Genomic DNA, 23,715 nt, shown 5'->3' with positions numbered 1-23,715 from the left:
GATTTCTAGCTTCATCCTGCTGTGGCTGGAGAAGGTGCTTTGTGTGATGCCCGTTGAAGTCTATGAGACGTAGCTGTGGCCTCGCGTGCGGTCTGTCCTGGAGACCGGCCGCATGTCCCGGAGACCGCGTGCTGCCGTCGGCTGGAGGCTGTGTGTCTGCCTGTGAGGTCTCCCCGGTTGGCTGCTGTGGCTGGTTCCCCGTCTTTCCTTACGGGTCTCCTGCCCCGGTGTTGCCTCGTTGTCATCGGTGGCTGCATGACATTCCGTTGTGTGGCTCACCTCGGTCTGCTTCTCCATTCATGCACTGCGGACACTTGTGCGTGTTGACGCTTCGTAAGGATGATCCGCCAGCAGGGCCCGGTGTGGTCCCCACTTTAAGGGGCCTGAGCTTGGCTCGGTTCCAGGTCCTGCATGAACAGACCCGTCAGACACAAGTGATGCAGGTGAACGTGCCGCTGGGGTCGCCCGGGCGGCCGTGGACCCTGCTGTCGGCAGCAGGTGGCCAGTGGAGCTGAGAGGCCCAGGCACGTTCGTCTCTCCCAGCACAGGCCCGTGTTCGGAGCCCACAGGCCTGGGGAGGGCAGAGCGAGTTGTAGCCTGAGCAACCGAGAAGCCGCGTTGTGCCTCTGGTCGCGTGAACATCTTAATGTTTGGTTTTGCACATTCACATCTGTCTGGATTTTCCTTTCTGGCTTCTCCATGGTGAAGATATTTGTCTCTTGCCCTTGGTTCTGCTCCATCTAGAATGTACAGGTGTTTGCAGTGCCTGGGGCTCGGCTGGCCTGGGTGTCCGACTGGACTCTCCCTCCATTTTGAGTGGCCTGAGATGCAGCCAACCCAGGCTCTGTTGTGACCCCTCGGGCCGGGGACTCAGGGATCTGCGCCGCTTCTTCTGACGGCGCCCTGTTTGGGGGCGGTGGGGCGTCCACCACACGCTGCGCACAGGCCTGAGCCTGGTTCCCAGGAAGTGGGTAATCATGGTGACAACCCGCAGGTCAGTCCCCCCAGCGGGGGCATCCAGGGGCGGGGGGGGGCCGGTCCCCTGCTAGCCCCGCCCTGACTGGGACCTCGGTGGCAACTCCTGGGCGCTCTGCCCACAGCCCTCTGGGGGTGCTGCTCGCCGTGGTGTCTGAGTGGTGAGCTTGGTTCCCAGGGCCCCACGGGCGGGCGGCTCAGAAGGACAGACTCGCGCCCTGGGTGCCGAAGGCTCCATGGCCCTGGAGGTGCAGGGCCGGGTGCGCCTGACCCCCTCCGCCTCCCGCGGGGACACCAGCCTCTGTCTCCGTCTCTACGTGGTGGCACCTTCCCTTGGGGGCAGCGTGTCAGCTCCCACGGGGACACCGTCACTGGAGTTAGGACCACCTGGTCATCACACCGGCCAAGACCTTTTTCCAAATGGGGGCCCACCCGCAGGGTGTGGGGGGCCCCCGTCCAGGTCGGGGTGCCCGGTCTCCTCGGGTCGGGCGGGCAGGCGGCCGACTCCGGCGGGTCTGTCTCTGGGGCCGTTCTCGGCCCCGCGGGCCGCGCTTTGGCTCCGGCCGTGCGGGTTTTGGGGCCTGCTGCCCTCCCCGAGCTGCGCCCGGGGTGGGGGCCCGGCTCACACAGTGGGTGGTGCTCACACAGGGCCTGGCTCGGGGTGCGGGCCCCGCGTTGTCGTGGGGCCGCCGGGGGCGGGGCCGTGAAGCGGTGCTGTGGGCAGGAGCACACCCGGGGCCGGGCCGTGGGACAGGCCGTGGGTTGGTGGCGCCCCCGGGTCCTCCCTCGTCGCCGGCCCCACAGGTGTGTGTCGCTGGCGTCTCGACCCCGCCGTGGGCCCCCCGCCCCTGCAAGTGGGTGGCCCTCTGCAGGGCCTCTGCTGCCTGCTCCCTGCCCAGCACCCTTCCTCCGGCCCCTCTGACAGCTGCTTGCCCTGGACACTGGGGTGGCCAGACCTGCGTGGGCCGCACTGGGCAGGGCCACTCCTGCCGCCCGCGCCCCAGGGCCCTTCCCGGGCCGGGGCCGCGGAGTGATTGACGGCTGGGGCCCGCCCCCCGCACGGCGGCGGGGGGCCTCGCCTGGGAAGGCGTAGCTGCCGCCTGTGTGCGTGGTGTCTGTGCGTGTCTGTCTCCGTGGGTTTGCATGTCTTGTCTGTGTTTACATGTGCGCCCTGTATGTGTGTTTACATGTGCGCTCTGTGTGTGTGCGTGCGCGTGTCTGGCAGCAGCTGTGGCTCCGCCCACAGGGCGGCTGCTGTCGTCACGGGGGGGGGGGGCGAATGGCCGCCTCTCCTCACCTGTAAAGCAGAAATAATGGGGTGCAAGTAGAAGCGCCTCTGTCGCGGGGCTGTTCCCCGGGGGTGGTGGGTGGCTGCCCCTCCAGGCGCTGAGGGTGGGCTCCTGGCGCCAGTTCCTCTGTGTTTGCCCTGGGGGACTTCCTGGAGGCGGTGCAGGGCTGGGCACGGGCGCTTCAGGCACCAGAGCTGTCCCTCCTGGGGATGTTTCTGCATCTTTCCAGCCCAGGCACCCCCAGGGACCCTGGGGAGCAGCCACAGGCCCGGGCAGCGTGTGGCTGGGCAGGGGCACCCAAGGGACCGAGGGGTCCCGTCCTCTGGCTCATTCCGCCCAGTCCACAGACTGAGTGACAGAGGTGGCCCTGGGCTGGCCAGGCGCCTGTGCTCTGGCCTGCGCCTCGGGGCGCCCACGTTCTGACGAGCAGGTGACCCCCTCCATACTGCCTTGGCCCTGGGCGTGGGTTCTGGGGTTCTGGTTGGAGGGGAGGTGGCTCAGGACCCCGGGAAGGGGGGGCGCGGTCCCGCCTCGGCCTGGGGTGCCAGGGTTAGACCGTGCCAGGTGCCCCTGCGGTCGCCTGCGGCTGTGTCCCTGCTCCGGAGCCCGGGCCTTGGGGTCTTGAGAAGCCCCCTTTCCACCAGTGACTGTCAGATGTGTGTGCAGGGGGGCTACAGGCCCCGCTCCGCCCCTGAAGCCAGGCCCCCAAGCCTTTCCACGCTGACGCTGGGGAGACAGTGCCGCGGCCTGAGCACTTCGGCAGGTGCTCGGACCACAGGGGTGACGGACGCGCGCTCACCGTGTGGGGGTGGGGGGGAGCGCCCGGAGGCGGCTCGCCGGGCTCGCCGGGCCCCTCTGTCTGGGTGCCGGAGGCGCATGACCCTGTCGTGGGAGTGGGTTGGGGTTGGCAGGCGCGGCCGTGGGCTGTCACAGCGTGTTGGAGGGGACGGGGCTCCCCCGGGGCCGGAGCAGGTTCCCCGGCCGCCCGGCCCCGCTTGCCCCCACCCACCCACGGCCGCTGTCTTGCCTGCGCCCGCCCGTTGGGCCGGGGGCTGCCGGCTCCAAGCCCGTGCGGTCCCTGGACACAGCCGGACCGCAGCCCAGAGAGCAAGGCCGGGCGGGGCGGGGCCTCAGCCAGGGCGTCCCCAGGATCGCGACCCACTGGGGGAGCCAGGTGGTGGCCCCGGCGGCCGTGGTGGCCCCCGGGGACGTGTGTCTGTGAGAGCGCGGAGGGTGGCAGGTGTGACGTTCAGTGGACGCGGCTGCGCTACAGGCCGGATCCTGACGCGGTGCCGAGCCCGCCGGGCAGCGGGGTGGGCGGGCGCGGCGCCCTGTGCCTCTGCCTCCCCTCCGTAAAGCAGGCTGGAGTGGCAGCGCCCGCGGGGGCCGCGGGAGCCTGACCGGGTTTGGAAAGGCCCCGGGGCCTGCGAAGGGCTTCGCGAGGCCGGCCCGCCCCAGCTGCGCCCTGCGGCGCGGTGACCGAGTGGGAGGCCCAGCGCCCCGCCTGGGGTGCCTGGGCCCGCCGTCCTCGCGAGCGCGGGGAAGGAATTAGCCAACCTCAGGTGGGCGTGGGGCTGGGGGTGACCCGCAGGCCGAGCGGAAAGCCTGGGACCAGGGGCGGGGGCCATCGGGCACACGCTCCAGGCACAACAGGTGGGTACCACGGATCCTTCCGAGGTAACTTCGTATCTGTAATTCCCTGGTTTTTATAGGGATGCCTATTATTTTATTAAAAAGGCAGTTTCATTCAAATGGTCTCAGATTATTTGCTATAACTAGAAAACCTGGGTTTCCACCTGCAGCGGGCTTCCAACAACACGAGCCACCTGCCAGCTCAGCCTGGCTTCCCTTGCGTCCTGCAGAGCCGCACGCATTCGGGGGACTGGGGAGGGCGCTGGCTGCGGTGTGGGGCCTGCCCCATGCGCCTGTTTGCATGGGACTTGCGCAATCTGCGTTTCCTGGGGAAGCCTCGCGCGTGGGGAGGGTCCGCTGTCTCGTGATTTTATAGACTCGGCCGGGGCCGCCGCCACCGCCGGCTTGTCTGCGCCGGCCCGGGGAGCGTGCGCCGGGGCTCCGCAGGCCCTCGGCTGCCCCTGCCCCTGCGGCGTGGGCGCGGCCACCGCAGAGTGTCGGCGGCGAGCCCAGCTGTGCCGCGGCGGCACGTCCCTCGCGAACACCGCGTCGGTATTCCCTGTAATGTTCACGTGCCTTGAAATGTTACTGTTTGGATTTTATTTGGCTGATCAGAGCTGCGAGAGCCAGCCGTAGCCTGCTGGCTGGGACGGCCCTGCCGGCCTGCGTGTCCTGCAGGCGTGCGTTTCCAGTAAAGGACACGTGGGGACCAGCCTCTGGGTGTTATTTTTGCACTTTCGCGGTGGTGAATGGCCGTCGCTTGCCCAGCCGCTCCTGAGGCCGCTCTCGAGGGACTTCAGGCCACATGGCGGCATCTGAGGATCCAGGGTTCGCACCCAGGGCAAGGCTGGCATCTGCGCTGAGCGCGGGACATGGATTTGCAAGCCTGACACCTGCTTGTCACTGCAGGGAATGGGAGGTGCCGGAGGGGACACTCGCCCTGCAGACCGGCCTGCGGCTGCGGCGGCTGTTGGGGGTGAAGTGTCCCGCCGTGCCCTGCGCCCCAGGGCGAAGGCCATCGCCGGGCACTCCGGCAGTTCAGGCTCCCGGACTGTCCTGCGCGTGTTTCGGGTTTGAGGAAAGTGGGCTTGGGCTCCGGTGCTGCAGGAGGCCGGGGGCGGGGTGGGGGGTGCCCCTAGGGAGGAGGAGGGTCAGGCTGTCCCCCGCGGCTGGGGTCTGCTCTGGCTGCCGCCGGGCACGACGCAGGTGGAGCGTGAGGCCCTGCGTGGGCCTCGGGGCCCTCCCACCTGAGGCCGGTGGGTGTGAGCGTGCTCGGTCGCTCCGTCACCCCAGTCTCACCTCCTTGTGTCAGGGACGTCCCCCTTGCTGCCCTTCCCGGTGCCCCCAGAGCGGCGGCCCCCTCAGGGGCCCCCCCGACCCACGGTTTGTCCGGCCTGTGACTGGACCCACAGCTTCTCCCCTCCCCACCTCAGCCCCCGCCCCGGGCACCCCCCCGGGTCTGTTCTCAGCCTCTGTGGATACGGGTCAGAGGTCACTTGCACTTGGGTGGCCGCTGTGTCCCTGTATCCCGGCCGGAGGGCCCCAGCCTGCGGGGCTCGGCCCCCCTCAGGCTGGACGCGGCGCTCGCCGAGGCGGAGCCACCTCTCGGCCGCGGCTCCAGGGCTGCTCAGTGCAGAGATGCTTGTTTTCACGTGACGTCAGCTCCCCGACATCCAGGCCGTGTTTTCGTTGGTGCCTCGGCTGCCGGCTCCAGCTTCCCAGGGGAGCCGGGTACCACCCGGGCCTGGAGACATGAGGAGGCAGGGATGTGAGCGGTGGGGGGCAGCCGGCCAGCCTGCCTTTAAGTAGCCGCCCCTGCCGTGGAGCCCGCCCGCCTGCGGTGGGGTGGAGGGGACCGAGGGCAGCCCCGGGCCTGAGAGGGCAGGAAGATGCCTGCCTTCACGCCCACTGCCCCGTAGAGCATAAAGGCGCCCGCGCCGAGGAGGAGGAGGAGGAGGAGGAGGAGGAGGAAGGGTGAGTACTGCGTCGCTGCCCGCCCAGGCCGTGTGCTCGCGGGCCAAGCTGCGGCCCGGCCTCCCAGCCGCACAGATGTTTGCAGCGGAGACGTGGAGCGGGGCGTGCGGGGGAGAGCGGGGAGGCCCTTGTCCCCGAGGCTGATGGATGAGCCCGCAGAGGTGGTGGCGGCTGCCGCGGCTGCGGAGGCTGCGAAGGCAGCGTGTCGCCCTGGCGGGGCCGCCCCGAGGCCCGTCAGCTGGGCTGTGGGTCAGGGAGCAGCCGCAGCTGCGTCTGGGCCCCGTGGGGGCCCGGGGGCGACCTGCTGTCAGTGGCAGGCTGGGGGCATGTGCGTGGCTGGCCCCTCGCCTGGAGGTGCCGTGGGTGGCGGCCTCCGGCCATAGCCTGGAGCGGGGAGCCCGGTGCGGCGGCACCTGCTCCCCCAGCCCAGCCCGCCCCGGCTCCCGTTCCCGCCGCCCGGCCGGTCCTGGCTCCGGTTTGCGTTGACGACAGCCGTGCGGCCAGTGTTGACGTGCGCTGGCTGCAGGGTCCTCGCAGGCGATGAGCGTGGGGCGCCCGCCTCTCCGCGCCGAGATGGTTGGAGGTAGACGGGCTGTGCGGGGCTGGGGCTGCGTCGGGGGCGGGGGTGGGGAGCGGGTGCTTTTCTGACGTCCATTTTGCAAGGTGTGCCCGAGAAACACGCTGGCGGCAGGCAGCCCCCCGCAGGCAGTGGGGGCGGCGGGGCGTGTGGGCTGGGGCGGCAGGTCCCGCGTGCGCACACGGGGGCGGGTGCGGGAGGCCGAGGGGCGCCTCGGAGCAGGCTGCGCCCCTCCCCCAGCAGCAGAGGGGCCACCGGCTTGTTCTGGGCCCTTGAGTCCTGGAACGCGGGCTCGGGCTGCGGGAGGGAGCGGGCTGGCGGCGCCCGCGCCTGCTGCGGGGGAGATTAGCTGTGTCATGGTCCCCTGGCGGCGCGGCCTCCCTCCTTCCGGGCGATCGCTCGCCGGCCATGCGGGGCTGATGCGGGGCTGATGCGGGGCTGATGCGGGCCCTCAGAGCGCGGATCTGCTGCCGGGGAACCCCACCGGGACTGGGGGCCCCGGGCAGAGCCTCGGCTGGCTCTGGCCAGAGCTATGAGCAGGGGACAGGTGGGAGCAGCACCCCCAAAAACAAAACACCCCCTTTCTGCGCTGATGCCGGCAGAGGGGGCTGTGGCTGCCTGTCACCTGTACCTGTGTCCTGGCCAAATGTGTGTGGACTCACTGAAGTCCCGTCCCAGCTGTCAGCCACCAACCAGAAACCCTCCCAAAGTTCCGGCCGCTGGCAGTTACGTAAGGAGTCGAGTGTGCTGCCCGTCCGACTTCCCCTGCGGGGCTGCCTCTGCGGGAGGCAGCGGGGGGACCCGGTCAGGCCCGAGAGAGCACACCACGATGCCACCCCGGCCTCCCTGCTCCGCAGCGTCCATCCTCCGCTGGGGACCCGGTCGGGGTTGCCTGGCCCAGCGGAGACTTCCCGCTTGGTGAGCTCCCTGGACGTGGCGGGGCAGTTCTGGTCACCCGGACAGACCGGAGCCCGGGGCCGAACTGCCTGGAGGCCCGTTCTCAGGTCTCGGGCCGCAGTGCCCGGGGTCAGCCCCGACTTCTGCTGAGGATCCAAAGGCTCGGGTAGCGATCATCTGCGTCACTGACCTCAAGCGGGGACACGCGAGCAGGGGCGGTCACGGAGGGGAGGCAGGCTCCAGAGCCGGGGCTGCGCCCGCCCACCGGCAGAAGCTGTCATTCTGGGTCTGATGCCTCTGATGTTCACGGCTGGAGGACAGAGGCATCTCCTCTCTGGACCTTGTGGGAAAGACACACCGGAGGCCCGGCCAGCAGGTCTGCGCTGGTTGCGCAATCGGCAGTGCCCCCGGGCCTTGGCACATGCTGTTCCCTTCTCCCCACCCCGGGGCCCGGAGGAGGCAGGCCGTCCACAGTGCTTGCTGCTGGCGGGGGGGGGGTGGCGGCGGGAAGCTTGTTCAAAATGACCCCCCTGAACCAGCTATGCGTCCGACGCTGTGTGGGTGAGGACATTCCGGCTGCGCCCTGCAGCTGTCCTTGCACACAGTGGTCGGTCTCGTTAGGGCCACCTACACAGCGGAGTTGGCGGAGGCTCCTCATCTACAACCGGCTTCCCCCTTTCGGGCCTCGAGGCCCCCGGCAGGTCCAGGCCCACCCTGGCCCCCCGGGGCCTGCGGTTCCCCAGGGGAGGTTCGGGGGCGGGCGAGGGGGAAAGGGCACGCTGATAACACGTCCTTTCTTCTCGTTTTTTAATACATATTTTGTGCCACACAGAAGTGACTCATGATGCGTTTCCCTCTGTGGTTGTGTTATTAATTTTTAAAAATGAATTCAGAGAGCGGATAAGGGAGCGATGGAAACATTGATCTGTTGTTCCGCTCACTGACACGTTCCCTGGTTGATTCCTGTGTGCGCCCTGACTGGGGATCAGACCCGCAACCTCGGCGCACGGGGCCAGCGCCCCCACCCACTGAGCCGCCCGGCCTGGGCAGCAGGCCCTCTGTGGGTGCTCAGGACAAAGGTGCTGTCACTGCCGCAGACGTGGAGGCCGGTTCGCTGTAGTTTTACTCCTTACTTGCCGGGCGAATAAAAGTTTGACTCGCAAGGCCAGTGGGTGGGGGAGCGCGGGTTTTCTAGTTTGCTGTCTGCGTTTGGTGGTTCGAATGGGCCTGGTCTTTTGAGAGCGTGCTCTTCATAGCGTCTGCTCTGTGGGGAGCAGAAAAGGCTCGGCCGGCGGCGGGACGGAGCCTGCGGTGGGCACGCGGCGGCCGGCGCCCCCCCCCGCCCCCGGCCTGTGGCCCCGGCAGGACACGCTCGCCCCACGCGTCAGGGCCGCGTCTGGGATGTGATGTCGAGTTTGCGTCGTTCTCTTCGGAGGGGCCGAGTCGCCCGGTGCAGACGACTTGGCCGCAGGCGTCCCCTCTGTCCCCGAAGGCGGTGCGCTTCCGTCGCGGCAGGGCCGTGGAGTCCGTTTCCAGGTTGCTGAATAGCGCGTCGGGGCCGCTGTTTCTAGATTTTCCCACCTGGGGCGTTCCTGGGTGCCCTCGCCTCGGAGCGTTGCTCGGCCAGCCCGTCCTCTGGCCCCTCAGGGTCAGGTCGCCGTGTGTGTGCCTCTGCCGAGTGTCCACGTTTTCACGGTTTTCTTTCTTAGGGTTTTTGAGACGTCCTGTCTTAAATTTGCCTGTCATGTCGCCTGCAGACGGGCGGCCCCTCGGTGCCGGAGACACGCCTGCCCCGGCGACCTGGGCTGCCCCCTGCCGGCCCCTGGGGCCCCGCGTCTCTCCTCGGCCTGCTCCCCCTGTCCCTGGCCCCGCGCCCCTCTCTTGGTTTCATCTCCACCAGTCGTCCGAGCCGGGGGCGCGGGAGCGCGTGTCCCGAGGCGCAGCCTGAAGATGCTGTCCTCTGGCCGCAGGCCCGTTGTTGGGGGGCAGAACCTCGGAGGACTAACAGCTTTCCCTCGGCTTCCCGTTGGATGGAGAAGTCGGGAGACGCTTCGATTGCTGTGTAGTTCCTGCTCCTGACAGTGTGTAGGGCCTCTGCTCCCGTGCCGTGGAGTTTCGTGACGTCGCGCCGCCTGCCTCTGGTGCTGGGGGACTGAGTGTGGGGGCCCGGACGCGCGGCGGACGCTTCCCTCCTGCCGTTTCCGCGACGCGAGTGTCTGCGGCTCCCATCCGGCTGGTCCCTGGGTTTCTCGTCTCTTTCCCGTTTCTGTCCACTTTGTTTTATTTTCCAGGACACAGCTTCAGTTTTCTGTCCAAACCACCTACTAAATTTGTTGTTGTTTGGTCTTTTTTTTTTTTTTGGTGATAAAGGAGCCGCAATTTTGGAATAACAGCTTTCCACGTGCGTGCGTCAGTCCCCGGAGCCTGTCCGTCACGGCGAAGCCCTTTAACTCTTCAGTCGCAGCTCCAGTCACTTGAACCCATCAATTAAGGCGAAGCCTTAACACCTGGGTTCTCCTGCCCTTCCTCCCCCGTTAGTTTTATTTCCATAGGGTTGGTTTACAGGCTCAAGCAACATCGGATACGAAAGCTGCACAGTGTTGGAAGGTGGCAGGCGTCTGCCTCGGAGCCCGTACCCCCGGGACCCCCAAAGGACCACCCCGCCCCCTCTGCCAGGCCGGCCCGACCCCAGGCTGCGCCCGGGGCGCCCTCCCATCCGAAGTGCCCTCCGCTGGGCACGCAGGCAGCTGCCACGGGGCCGCCCAGGCAGCCTCGGGGAAGAGGGAGAACCAGAAATAAGTTGGTTATCTTGTCTCTATTTTTTAATTCCCAAGAGTTCTCAAGGTCCCTTTTACAATGGAGTCCTGCTCCTGTTTTGAAGGTGTAAGATTGCACCTGTTAGTGCAGGTTATTAATCATGGTGAGAGGCTCCACGCGAGAAAGTAATTCAGCAGGTTATTGAGCACATCTGTGGCTTTAAGGCTTCACGTGTGTGCACGTGTGCGGCCCTCCCCGTGCCCCCATGGCGCGTGCCGCTGGCTCCGCCCTGGGGCGCTGTTGCCCCTGAGGCCCAGAGAGGTCTGGTCGTTTACCCCGGTCACACGCCTGTGCGTGGTGGAGCTGGGCCGTCCACGCTCTTGGACGGCGGCAGCTCCTGCTCTGCCGCTGGCCAGCCTGCGACCGGGTCCCAGCTCCCTGGTCCCGGCGCGATCCGCCCTGCGGTTCCCACCCGCTGAACGGCGTGGCCCCCACGGATGAGGATGGAGTGAGTGACACATGGCGGCCGGCACTCAGCGAGGTGTGCAGACCGACCCGTGAAAAGGGACCAGGGCGGCACGTGGAGCGGTCAGTCTGCCTTTTGTGTTTCCTTCGGTCCTTACGCGGCTCTTCCGGCGGGGGCCCTCTCCGCGGCTGGTTGGGCCTGGGAGGCTTCCCTCAGCCCCGGTGTTCGCATGGACGGCGGGTACTGGGGGGCTGTTGGGCGTCGCGGTCGGTCCTGGCTGGGCCTGTCCACGTGCTGGACTGGGTCTGGGTGTCCCCAGGCTGAGCCTGCGTTCCGCCGGCCGCTCGGGGCAAGGACAAGGTCTCGCCCTCAGAGGCGTGTAGCCCGCCCCATGGGCACCCCGACTCCCAAGCCTCCGGGCCCCCAGTGGCCGGTCGCCCACTGTCTGGCGTCGGAGGCGGTGCTGCCCCTCCCGTTGTCCCCGCTGCTGCTGTGGGTCCGTGTGTGTCCTCTGACCGGCCTGGGGAGGAAGCGCGGCAGCTGACCTGCCGCTGCCCCTGCTGTGCTCACCTGGACGCGGCCGAGGCGGCGCCTCCCCGAGGCACCTCCCCGGAGTCCCGGTCGAGGACGGGGCCGCCTGGCGGGGTAGGCGCGCGGACCCCCTGAGTGAGCGCGTCCTGAGGGTGCCTGACAGCCCGGACCTTGGGGCCGCCGGGCTCTGAGCACGGGGTGGAGGCCGTGCGGGCGGAGCTGGGGCCCACGGTGCTCCCGTGACACAGGGGTGTGTGAGTCACGGAAGCGCAGGAGACTATAAAGGCTTCACGTGTTTGAACAGCTTCGGGTTTACAGAGAAGTTGAAAAGTTGGTCACGTTAGCGCGTGGACTCGTTTTAATGAACAAACAAATGCGGACACATTGTCAGCCAAGGTCTCACCCCTTCAGGTTTCCTTGGTTTCCCCTGGTGTCCTCTTCGCGCCCAGGGTCCCATCCAGGCAGCTCCGCGGGCCCGGGCCTGCCCGCTCTGCCCCGACAAGGCTCCCCTTGGCCCCTTGGCCCCGGCGCCCTGGGACCCACCGTGCTGCTCTTCTCAGGGTGAGGAGACGCCGAAGGCGCCCCTTCACGGCGGCTCTGCTCTGGCCGGCGCCTGCGTGTGGACAGGCGGCCCCCGCCGTGAGCTGTCCGCGTTTCCGTCGGCCGCGACACTCAGGCCGCCCGGCGCGCTGGCCCCGGCGGGCGTCGCCGATCGGACACCGCGTGGCGGCCCAGGACAGACGCCCCGGGCTGCAGGGAGGTGCCCGTGGACGGCTGCGGCCCCGCCCGCGCCTCTTCCCGCTCCGCCGCTGCGTCTGCGCAGAGGGGCCCCGGGTGCCGGGCACGAGGCGCGGTCACACGGGGACTTGGGGCCGCCGGGTGGCGGTCAGGGCGAAGTGCGCTTTGGAGCGGCCGCCGCAGACGGGGGAGGACACGTGGCGGCGCTGCGGCTGCCTGGGCCAGGCGGGGAGGCGGGCGCGCGTGGGGGCTCGGCGGCCGGCCGTCTGGGAGGCGGGTTCCGTGACGGGGCGGCAGTGTGCTGGGAACGTCCGCCACCCGGCTCTCGGGGGAAGAAAGGAAACCCTGGGCCAGTGACAACGTGACGTCCCCAAAGGCGGTATTGGGGACAGACGCTCGGGAGGGAGGGCTCAAGCGCTGGCACCCGCCCCTCAGCTGTGCCCAGGAGGCGGGCTCCTCCGTTGCAGAAGGGGACGGGTTCACCAGGTTCTGCTCCGCTCGTCGCCGCCGCTCAGGAGATGACACCCTTCCCGGGGCACCCCGGCCATCCCCTTCCGGGTGGCACCTGAGCCAGGTAAGAGCTTTTGGGCGTCAGATTCAGACGCAGGTGAAGGGACAGTGTCCGCTTCCCGGATGGCGCTGTCCCCGCTGCCTCTTGTCCTCTGCAGAGCTGCCCCCCCACCCCCCGCCCGGTCGTCTGCCTCGGTGGGTCAGACGTGAAGTTTCATTTCTGGGGGGTCACACCGCGGAGACCGGCGTTAAATACTTCCTTCTCGGTCAGCGGCAAGCCCCCAGGGAGGACGGGTGGGGCAGCCGGTGTGCGGAGGCCCGTGTGGCCGCACGCTCAGCCCGGGGACGCCCGCTCCTCCTCCAGGCGTGTGCCCGCCGGCGGCCCCTCCGACAGCTCAGGGTCGCCTCGCACTCGTGACAACGATGGCGAAGAGCCTTTGCATCAGTGGACTCGACTTGCCAGGATTTACTGTGCTTTGAGTAGAAAACGAGAAATAGTTACTAATTCATTCGTTTAAAATTTCCAGCCCGTCGCCCTGGCCAAGGGCCTCAGTCGTTTGGAGCGTCGTTCTGTGCACCAGAAGGTCGCAGGTTCGATCCCCGGTCAGGACGCATACGGGAGGCAGCTGGTCGGTGTTTCTCTCTGCCCCCCTTTCTCTCTCTAAATCAATAAACACATCCTCGGGTGAGGATTAAAAAAAAATTAAAAATCATTGTAAAATTTCTTTTACAACGTGTGTTCCCGTAAATAACATCTGTTTAACGGAACGTGACGATGCTCTGAAAGAAAACGCTGCGTGAGAAGGCGGCGGCGGCGTCTCTGCGGAGCCCGGCGGCGGCACGAGGCTGACGGGCCCGCGTGCCCCGCTTGCCCGGCCGCCGTCGGCGGCATTGCTGGTTTCGGCCCCCGTGGCCAAGGGCTACGCAGCCCTTGGAAACGCTCGGGGTGTCTGAACAGCCCTTTTGGGTAAGTGTGAGCCGCCTTTGTTGGGATTTCTCTAAAACTCCACGAGTGGTCCTTTTTCCCCCCTAAATTCTACTCAAGGTCGTGCTTATTGATTCTACAGAAGGGAGGGGAGAGAGAGAGAAACATCGATGGGAGAGAGAAACATCCAGCAGTTGCTTCTTGCATGTGCTTCAACCGGGGACTGAACCCACAGCCCAGGTGTGTGCCCTGACCTGGGATGAAACCCAGCACGATGCTCCAACCCACTGAGCCGCCCGGCATGGCTAGTGGTCCTTCCTTAAAAGCTGTGGCGCCTGGGGCCGGATCAGGGACCGTTCCGGGCTCCAGCATCACGATCGCGGCGCCCCGAGTCCCGCGGGCCCTGTGTGCGGCTGCGTGGGTCCGCTCCGCCGCGCGCTCCTCCCCGTGATGGGAGCCGTGTGCCTCGGGGCTCCCCTGCAGGGGGTCTGGGCCCCTTGGCCCTGTGGTTTGGGGGCCCACCCGCCTGCCTGTGGACTTGGATGGGGGCGCGTGGGGCCGTGGTTGCACTCTGTCACCGAGGGGCGGTGTGGTGGACCAGGCACGGGAGGCGGGTGGACTGTCGGCACCGTGTGATGGGCGTGAGTCTGCCCAACCCCCGCTGCACCCCCTCCGCCAGGGGCACGGGGCGCGGGCAGCCAGGCGAGTGCGCAGAGGCCCCCCCCCGGGGCGCCAGAACCAGCACGGGGTGGGCCCTGTGGCACAACGGGGAGCAGGAACAGACTCCCGGGGGGTGGTGAGCTCGGAGTCATCGGAGCAGCGGGGGGCGGGCGGGGGGGCGTGCGGCGCTGGGGCAGCCCCTGGGTCCGCTGCGGGGGCGGGCTCGCCCTTAGCTTCTGTGTCGTTCCACGGCCCCTCGTCACACGGTGTTCCGTTCTAACTCCAATGCCCGGAAGCGTCTCAGTGCTTCCTGCGCTTCCGTGACGGGGCGAGGGGGACCCGGAGGGGCTCTGCGGCCTCTCGACCGGGTGGTTTGTGCTGGCCTCGGGGCGGGGCGCGCCCACGCCGGGGATGCGGTGGCGCTTGTGCAGAACGCCCTAGCAATGGGACCCCGGGCGCCTTTGGGCGGGCGCCTGGCACGGCTCCGAGGAGCAACAGTCCCAGGTCCTCCCGGTGGGCCCCCCGCGGCCGCAGGCCCAGCCTGCCCTCCGCCAGCCTTGCTTTTGTTCATTGTGTGTTTTCAAACCCCTTTGTTATCTGGAGACACGCGGAGCCAAGTGCGAGTGGAGATTTTGCTCCGGCCACGGAGGCTTCGCGAGGGCAGAGGCCTCCGCGGCCCCGCGCCCTCCCCCCGGAGCGTTGTGCCAGATCCTGGTTGTGCCAAAGTGGCGGTGGCTGTTTCTCTCGCCCCTTTGCCCCATTGGGTGGCGTATGCTGCGAGGAAGGGCCGCCCCGTCCCCTCTGCGTCCAAAAACGTGCGACGCCAGGGCGGACGGCGGGCTCGGAGGCTGTTTGCTGGGGCCTGTTTCTGTCACTCCTGGTCTTCAGGCTCTCGCTCGCTCGGTTTGGCAGGCGGAGCCTCTTGAGGCTGCTCCCGTGGGCACCCGCGTGCGTGCGTTTAATTTTATTGACTTTATTGGGATGACATTGGTTAATGAAGTTACATGGGTTCCGAGTGGCAGTTCTGTGAGATGCCATCTGTCTGTTGTCCCACGTGCTTCTGACATTTCCCATCCTTCTCTGTCCCCCGTCTTCTGGCACTGGGGCCTCCAGGACCACGTGTGCACCCCGGGCCCCCTGAAACGGGCATCTCTCCTGGGAGCCCCTTCCATTTGGGGGAGAAGGAACTTGGAAGCGGGGGCCCGGGGTCCCTGTGCTCACAGCACAGCCCCCCAGCTCCCCTGCTTCCCCTCCCCCGCCATCTGGGTGCTTGTGGCTGTCCCCGCCCCCTCCCCCCATCGGAGCAGGGGCAGCGGGGCCCCTCCGGGAGCCTTCGTCCTCCCGCGGCCTGTGCAGGGGCAGTGGGCGTGGGGCCCAGGCACTAAGGGGGTGCTGTCCTCGTGGGGGTCATGGGACAAGCCCGTGGTCACTGGGTGTATTAATTTCTGTTTGTGTTCAGTTTCAGGGAGTTTTCCTTATCCTTTTAAATTTTGCTTATGGGGTGTGTGAAATATTTACGTAACGCAAAAATAACGTAAACTTCTACCCCTCATGGCCCGATCCGGTTCGCCTCCTGGTGGAGCCTGCCTTTGCTTCCTTTTATCAGCCTCAGCTGTGTATTTACTTTCTAGTTGCATGAGGCCGTTACCCTTTGCTACTTTGTTACACTTGTCTACTTTTTTTAAAGCATTAATAACATGGATACTTACAATGAGAATACAAACCAAAGTGAGTGGTAAATTTTCAGACCCACAACATCTTAAAATCCAGGAAAATAGCACCGAGACCTGTCATTAGATGGTCCTGTAACACTTCCCCCCCCCCTCCGCCCCCCGCCAAATCTTCTGGCTGCAAATGCTTTGCCGTCTCATGTGACAATGTTGCAATATTTTCTGTAGAGAAACCTCAAAGATAATATCCTGAGTGTTCCATATAATATAGTTGTCAAAATTTTACTTTTGTGGCCAGTTAGAAAAATTTTTTCAGCCTCGCAAATTATTCTCATACCGTCACGTAACATTTTTAGGATTGTTTTTCAGATTTGGGAAGAATCTCAGTTTCTTTCACTTAAGGTCCGTGGCACTTGAGAACATGGCACGTTCCGTGGGCACGGCCGGCCTCGCGTGCGCTGGGAGGGACGGGTGCGCCGGAGCCACGCTCGCCGCCTGGCCCTCGGGTGGGCACACGTGTTGGAGGGGCTCGGAGCCGTCCTCATTCACGCTGTGGCGCTCAGAGGTGCGGGAAGTGCGTGGCGACGCGGTGTCTTTGTGGAAACAAGTAAAGCACACTTGCCGCCCAGAAGTACCAGCTGCCTGTGGCCCTACCACAGACCTGGGCCCACAGACGCCGTCTTACGTGTTTTAAGCCACGCCGTTCACTTCTCATTAGCTGTCGCTTTTATCAAGTGATCACCGTGCTTTATATCTGGGAAGCTGGTGACTAATGGTTGTCACACAGGGCATCTTAGCAGATTAGCAACACCCTGAAGTGAGAGTCACACACCACTTCACAAGGGCACACTCTCAGACACTTGTCATTGGGTGACTTTGTCATTGTGTGGATGCCACGGAGGCCCGCGTATCGCCCGGACGGTGCGGCCGGCGCACACCTGGGCCTCAAGCCCGTGCAGCCGGCTGCGCGGCCGCACCCCTGGTCGGCTGTAGCGCGGTGGCGCGTGTGTGTAAACCCAGGGGACCTGCAGGGGAAACGCGGCGTAAAAAGGGCGGTGGCCCGGGAGTGGCGCCTCCGGACAAGACGACGCTCCGGGGGGTCAGTGAGCGACAGAGAGAAGTTCTAGGAAACGGGGGCCAAGCTGTAGCTCTGAGCACCGCGGCCTCGGGGTCAAGGCTCTGTCCGGGGTCCCGCCTCCACAGGGGAGGGGCCCCACGGGCCGAGATCTGTCACGTCAGCACCTCGGGCGGCGTCTGGAGGTGCCGGGGGGTTCCGGCGGCTTCTGTGCCACCCACATGACGCCTTTGCTCAGAGGGGCCCTAAAAAGCCCTGTGAGCGGAAGTCACATTGGCCTTGTCCCACCACCCAGAGAAGGTCGGTGCCGTGTCGCCGCAGGAACGTGACGTGGTCTCTGAGCGACGGGCCGTGCCGTTCATTGAGAAAGGAACAGGCGGACGGCTCAGAGGCGGTTTGTCTCCTGACCCCGGCGCTTTGGTCAGGGCGAGGCGCGGGCGCCTTCTGTCCGCAGCGGGCGAGCGTCGCGGGAGCGACCGGCTGAGGGGCAGCTGCGCGTCTTGGAAGCGGCGCAGGAGCCGCTCCACACTGGGCGCCGGCCGCCAGGAGAGCTGGCCCGCGAGGAGCCGGCTGCGTGGTGACTGGCACGTGCTGGCTGCCGGGACACACGGCGTGAAGGCGTCTTTGTCCCGGCGAGTTGGGCCAGTCTGGCGTCTGAATGGCGGCTTTCTCTAGCCGCCTGTGTGCGGCCCAGTGTGGGGGTGATCAGCTCTGCCTGTCCTTCCCGCGGGCTCCCCCCAACGCAGTGGCCTCTCCTCTCTGGCCCAGGCTCCGCCTCCCTTGCCCGCTGACCCCGCCCTGCAGGCTGAAGGGCCTGTGAGCGGCCCTTGGGGCCACCCCCCTCCACAGCCCCCCACCTCTGCTCCGGCCCCTCCCCCCACTCGCCCCCTGCGGTCTCCCTGGTCCACAGGCCCCCACGGCCCAGCCCTGCCTCTGCCAGGACTGCCCTGGCCTGGGCCTGCCCCCGGCGCCTTCCTGTCTCCTGGTCTCTCCTCCTGCCCCCTCCTTCCTGGGGTCTGTGCTCAAGGCGCTGCCCCTCCCTGAAGTCTCACCCCTTTTCCCCACCCCCCAGCTCATGGGCTGCGTGACCCTCACCCAGAGTGGCCTCTGGGGGGGGTGGGGGGTATCTGCCTTCATCTCGTGTGTCCTCGCCGGGCGCTTACTGGACGTCCTTCGGTGAGAAGTAGTGGACTCCTGCCTCCTCGCACCAGGGGTCTCCAGAGGCCCCAGGCCCCGGAACGGCCTGGGAGGGCTCCGCAGGGCGGCCTGGCCGGGTGGCTGACCCGCAGCGATCGGGTCAGGCCGCGGAGCCTCGAGCCGCCCAGGGGTCACGTGTGCTGCTCGGCGCCCAGGAGCCTTTGTGGCCGCAGCACCGGCGCTCGGTGTAGCGGGGCGGGGCAGTGGCTGGGCGGGGGCGGCAGCCCCAGAATGGACTTTGCACTTTGTACTGAAAGCAGCGTTTCTGGTTGTAAAAGCCACACGTGCTGACGAGGGGAAACTGGAGACGGGTGGTTGGCAGAGAGCGCTCGCGGGAGCGCGGGCCGTGGAGCGCGGGCCTGGCCGCTCCCGCTCAGGAGCTCGGAGTGAGCCCCGCCGCAGGCCCGCGGCGCACCTCCCGGCTGCCTGCCAGCGGGTCGCAGTCCGTCCTGCGCGTGGGTCCTCGGGCTCGCCCCCTCCCCCGCCCCGGGGCCAGCGCGTCCTTCCTGGGGGCATCTGGGACCCCGCCTTGTTTCCCTGGTGCAGAATCCCAGAAGGACAGTTCCTCAGCAAGGACTAGAAATAAACGCATTCTTACATTTAAGAATTTGTGAAATAGGTGCGGGGCACTTGACCGCTGGGACGCGGGACACGGTGGGAACCCCTGAGCCTGCCTCTCCGTTCAGGGTTCGTGGTGCACAGTGTGTCCCTGGAGAGAAGCCCGCTGACCGAGGGGCGTGGCCTGAGCGCCCTGCCCAGTGCTCGGCGTCCAGAACTTTCCATCTTCCCAAACGGAAGCTCCGTCCCCATGAAACACCCCCACCCCCACCCAGTTCCCTCGTCTCCTTTCTGCTTCCGTGGGCTCCCCACTCCCGGGACCTCACGCGAGAGGCTCAGGCAGCGCGTGTCCCGCTGCGTCTGGCCCGGTCCGCGTCCGCGGGGAGGGTGTGTCCGAACTTCCTCCCTCTTTAAGGCCGGGTGGACCCTCGTCCGTGCGTTTCTCCGTCACCTGTTGGCGGGCGCCTGGGCGGTTTCCCCGTTTGGCTGTTGTGAGCGACGCTGCTGCCAATGTGGGGGTGCATATCTGAGGGTCCCTGCTTTTGCTTGTTCTGGGGCCCCCCTAGAAGCAGAGTGGCTGGATTATGTGGTTTGTTCCATTTTTAAACACCGGAGCAGCCGCGGCACCGTCTTCCGTCCGCCGGTCCCGCTACGCCCCCGCCAGCGGTGCCCGGGCTCCGGGGTCTCCGCCTCCTTGCGACACTGGCGTTTTCTGTTTGTTTTTCGGAGGCCGCCATCCTGGGGCGGGAGGGGGTGAGGCGGCGTTTCCCTGGTGATCCGGGAGGATGCTGAGCATCTTGCCATGTGCTCAGGGGCCACAGGTGTGTCTTCTGTGGCGAAATGCCTGGTTACCTGTTTCCTCGTTGTCGAGTTGTCCTGGTCAGTGTGACTGACCATGCGCACTGACCTTCTCCTGGGGTGGGGAGCAGCCGGCATCGCGGGGTCGGCACGAGAGTGGACGATTGTTTCCTCCTTTCGTTTCCGTTTGCGGTTACCCAAGACTGCGATCGGGCGGTGTTTATGAAAACTCGCCCGTCAGGAAGAGGCCCTGTTGTGCCGGGAGGCGCTCGGAACCTGCGAGCGCCACTCGGTCCCCCCTTGCCCAGCGGCGGCGGCCGCGAGGTCACGTCCTTGCCCAGACACCGGTGCCAAGGGGCAGCCGGCGGCGCCGCCCGGAGCGTTCTCGCTTGCCCGTGTGCGGCTGCCCCCAGTTTTCTGGTCACGACAGTGGCACCGCCCCCACCCCCATGTGTCCCTGTGGGAGGCAAACCCCCACGGGAGCACGAGGACGGAGGGGCAGGGGGACAGGGCAGCGCGAGCCTCGAACCTCGAGCCTCGGAGGGGCAGGGAGGAGCCCCAGCTCGGCATGAAGGGGAGGCCAGCGGACGCCGGGGGCGCCCCACGTGCTGCGGGGAGCGGGTGCCCCGCCCGGGAACGAGGCAGCGCCGCCTGCTCGGTGCTCGGCCCCCTTCACCTTCCGGGAGCCCCGCTGGGCCCTCAGGCGAGGGCCACAGGCCGGAGGGAACCTCCCCCACCCCTGCGCCTGGGGGTTCTGGGGCGACCTGTGTCGGGAGCCCTCGAGGCTTTGTGGGCGGTGCAGCGTGTGACTTTGTGAGCTTCACACGGATGTTCTCGTATAAGCGAGCAAAACAAGCATAATTTATTCATGGATCTTCGCTTGCCTTTTTTGTTCTAAGAGAACGTTTACATTTAATTATCTTTAAGCTTTAAAGGGCAGTGCATCTGAGGGAGTAGAGGCCAGAGTCTTCAAGGGGAGCAGGCGGCGAGGCCGGCGGGCCTTGCCCGTGCAGGAGGCCAGGTTTGCTAGCCCGACGCCTGGGTTTTCCTCTGGCGGAGGCTGGGGGGAGTGTCATGGGAGGGGTCCACGCTGCCCTCCGCCTCTGCCCCCAGCGGCCCTCCTGGGAGGGGCTCACAACCAAGAGCTGGGCCCGGCACCCAGACGGGCTTGCTGTTCGCCAGCTCCCTGGGCGCCGTGGGGCGGGGAGCCCCCCTTGCACGAGCCGTGCTTCTTGCAGCATTCGCGGGGGAGGGGGAGCAATCAGAAAGGCGAGTTGGCGAATGTCCAGGCAGAGCCCATGTAACTTACCACAGCAAAGGGGGTGCCAACAGTGCTTGTCACCGAGCGTGTCCTTGGACGTCACCCGGTGGCGTCCTGACCGAGGGACAGGGCACCAGTGTGCACCGAGGTGGCTGGGGCGCAGCCCTGGTTGCGTTTTGTGTCAGCGAGCTGCCGGCAGTGGCTGGGGGGAAGGCCTGCGGGGCCCGGCCGATGAGGGTGGGGGCTCCCCCCGAGGCCCGTGGTCCCTGCTCCTGTCCACTTGGACGAAGGTCCCGCTCTCCACTCTGACGCCCGTGCCTGCTCCTGGGTCCTGGGTCTGCCCCCCCCACCGGTCGTGTGGGAGGGGCGCGGTGCCCCAGGACCTGGGGGAGTGGGGCACACCCCCCTCGGGCTGCTGCTGCCTGGTGGTGCTCAGGGGGAGCCTCCGGGGCAGGCCGCCCCCCAGGGCCCGGCTGCCGCTGCCCTGAGGGGCCCGAGGCCCAGCAACAGCCGGTGGGCGGAACCCCGGGGGCCGTCCTGGCGGGACTGGAGGTGCTCCAGGCTGATGGAGGCTGCAGGGGCTGGAGCAGGTTCCCTGCTCTGCCCCCGCCCCCAGCGGGGTCCCCAGTGAGAGGGTAGAGCTGTGCCAGCCGGCCGGGTCCCTCAGGTCGCCCCCGCCCCAGGGACCCAGGGCCCGGCGAGCAGCTTCTTGTCCTGTGCGGGCCTGCGGGCCGGTTCTCCAGCCTGAGCAGCAGCTGCACGGAAAGAGAAAGCCGCGGGGGCCGCGAGCGCGGCGCCGTCCCTGGGCTGCCGGCCTGCCGCCCCTGCCGCCCCTGCCGGCTGTGACACCAGCCTCCGTTCCTGCCCTCGAGCCACCGGCCCGTTTACCGCCGAGCCAGGTTTCCAACTCCGAACCATCCACGCAAACCCCAGGCCAGCAGTGCCGAGGCCGCGACAGAAGTCACGGACGTCCCCACCCTGCGCAGCGGCTCCTGACACAAGCGGCTCTGCTTGCCCGTTGACCCCCCAATAAACAGGCGTTTGCTGCCTGGGCCCTCGCGGGGCCTGGGGAGGCCCGTGGGAGGAGTCCGCCACCGGGGCCACTCGCCTCTGGGTGGCCTGGGAGCCACGCCATCACCCGCCACAGAACACGCATGACCCCCGCCCCCCGCCGCTGGGACGGTCAGTTAGGGAGTTAGTGCCCCGTTGCCGCCCGGGGGCACTCGGGAAGGGGCTGCTGTTTCACTGCGTGAGGTTCTTCTGGAAAGTTCTTCCGAGAGCCCTGCCATTCATTCACCCATGCGCACCAGCAGTGGCCGCTGGTTGAGGGCTGGACGGCGGCCGAGGGCAGGGCCCCTTGTTTGTGAGCAGAGGCGCACAGGCAGGCCACTTAGAGTTCCAGATCAAAATCAGCGTTGGAGGCCGGCACTGCGGAGCCGAGACAGAGCCACCGGCCGGGGCGGGTGCGTCTGGTCCCGGGGGTGGGGGGCGGCCCGGGAGGCGAGGCCCAGGCACGATGAGGTGGCGGTGGAGGGCGCAGACCGGGCACCCTGGGCACTGAGGCCCTCGTGGTGGCGGTGGGGCCCCCCCGGGCAGAATGGCCTTCAGGCGAGGGTGGGGGTGAGGGTGGGGGGCTGTGCCGGAGGCTTTGTCGTCTGTTAGTTGTGCAGTTGGTGAGCCTCTGCGCTCATTCAGTGACACCGAAACCTGGGTGTGACCTGTTCCCTGGTCCCATTAAGCAGAACATCAAGTGTGTCCACATCTGACTCGATCGGGTTCTGCACAGGCAGCAGCAGTGTCTTGAAATACGTTCTCAAAGCCCTGGAACAGGCCAGGGATGCTTGGTTGTGGGAAAGGACCCCACTCGGGCCCGCGCCCCGGTCGCCCGGAGCTGTGCCCGCGGGGTGTGGCGGGCGCCTGGCCTGGGCCGGCGCCTTCAAACCGTGGTCTGTCTCGTCCTCTCAGTGCCTCCAATTGGACCCCCCGGTGTCTCCCTGATGCCTAATATCGGGGTGGCCCAAAAGTTTGGTTGGTTTTTTCCATACGGTGGCTCTCGTGGTGCTTAGTTGTCTTTAACCTCATGGTAAACAATTTTGTCAGACTGTATGCGATAGCTATTTTACCGGCCTGCGTTTAAAAAAGAAAATCAAAATTGGTGGATTTTTGTATAGCTATTTTAATGCTGAAGGTGGAAGAAAATATGCAACATTTTCAGTACATTGGCCTTTTTTGTTTCAAGAAAGGTAAGAATGCTCCTGAAACACACAGGGGCGGGCGCCGCGTGTGGAGAAGGTGCTGTGACCGACCGAACGTGTCAAACGCGCTCCGCGCAGTTCCGCGCTGGAGGTTCCTCGCTGGACGATGCTCCACGGTCGGGCAGACCAGCTGAGGCGGATCGAATCAAGACGTGAACTGAGAAGTCAGCGTTGTTCCGCACAGGAGGCAGCCGACATACTCAAAACACCCCAATCGGTGGTGTTCCTGGCAAAGTGAAACCGTGTCTTCCGTTGCTCGGGAAGGGTCACACGCACTTTTGGCCAGCCCGACCGACTAACCCTTTCCGCCCGGGCCAGGCAGGCGAGGCGACGTCCTCGCCCGTGGCCGACCCGTCGCTGCCGGCAAACGTGGCCATCTTTTGCTGGGTTCAGTTTTATTTTGCGGTTGTAGAAAGGGTTTTGCTAAAATTACTTCAGAACCTGCCACGTGGAAAACGTGCACGTCAAGGAGCCGAGGACCCCACGGAGGCAGCAGCTTCTGGGCCAGAGTGTCACTTTGTCACCCTGCTCGCTGGAGGGTCCCCCGCTGCCTCTCTGTCCCCACCCCTGGGCCCCAACCAGCTGCCCTTTGCTGCCGGCCGCCTCCCTGACCTTCAGGTCTGGGTTTTACTCCCAGGGCTCTGCCCCTGGGTCTACATGCCCATCCTGTTCTCGCTGAGGACAGCCTCACCTGGGCGCTGGCTCTGTCAGCCCCCCAGGATGAGGGTGGGGGTGGCAGGGTGCTCGTGGGCAGCTTGGAAGCCGAGCTCCCTCCTGGGGCAGGAAGCCGGGAAAGTGAGGCCATCGCCCTGGGTCTGCACTGTGCACAGGCCTCCCCCCAGCTCAGGAGCTCAGACGTCAGTTGGGGCGAAAAGCGGGCCTCCCAGGGTGGGGCGTCAGGGAGGAGGGACAGGCGCCTCTCTTTTCACTGACCCCGGGGACCAGCTGACCCTGGGAGCATCTGGGGCTC

The 23,715-nt window shown here is 66.6% G+C and overlaps 1 protein-coding gene across 4 annotated transcripts in view; it reads left to right on the top strand.

Moving 5' to 3' along the window:
- Positions 1–23,715, top strand: part of PRKCZ (protein kinase C zeta) — a 72,817-nt gene that overhangs the window by 14,150 nt on the left and 34,952 nt on the right. The window contains exon 1 of one of the 4 annotated variants that reach the window (XM_054584084.1): positions 6,384–6,453. The exons of the other annotated variants lie outside the window; for them this stretch is intronic. Coding sequence (XP_054440059.1) covers positions 6,411–6,453 — 43 coding nt within the window. The 5' untranslated portion in view covers positions 6,384–6,410. Of the gene's footprint in view, positions 1–6,383; positions 6,454–23,715 lie in introns of those variants that run through there. 4 annotated transcript variants of the gene reach the window in all.

The sequence above is a fragment of the Pteronotus mesoamericanus genome, unplaced genomic scaffold (assembly GCF_021234165.1).
Source record: "Pteronotus mesoamericanus isolate MK-2021 breed Mesoamerican mustached bat unplaced genomic scaffold, CSHL_Meso_final contig_1193, whole genome shotgun sequence".
In the NCBI taxonomy this organism is placed as follows: Eukaryota; Metazoa; Chordata; class Mammalia; order Chiroptera; family Mormoopidae; genus Pteronotus; species Pteronotus mesoamericanus.
Note: the sequence above shows the minus strand (reverse complement) of the source record. Positions and strands in the feature narration are given on the sequence as shown.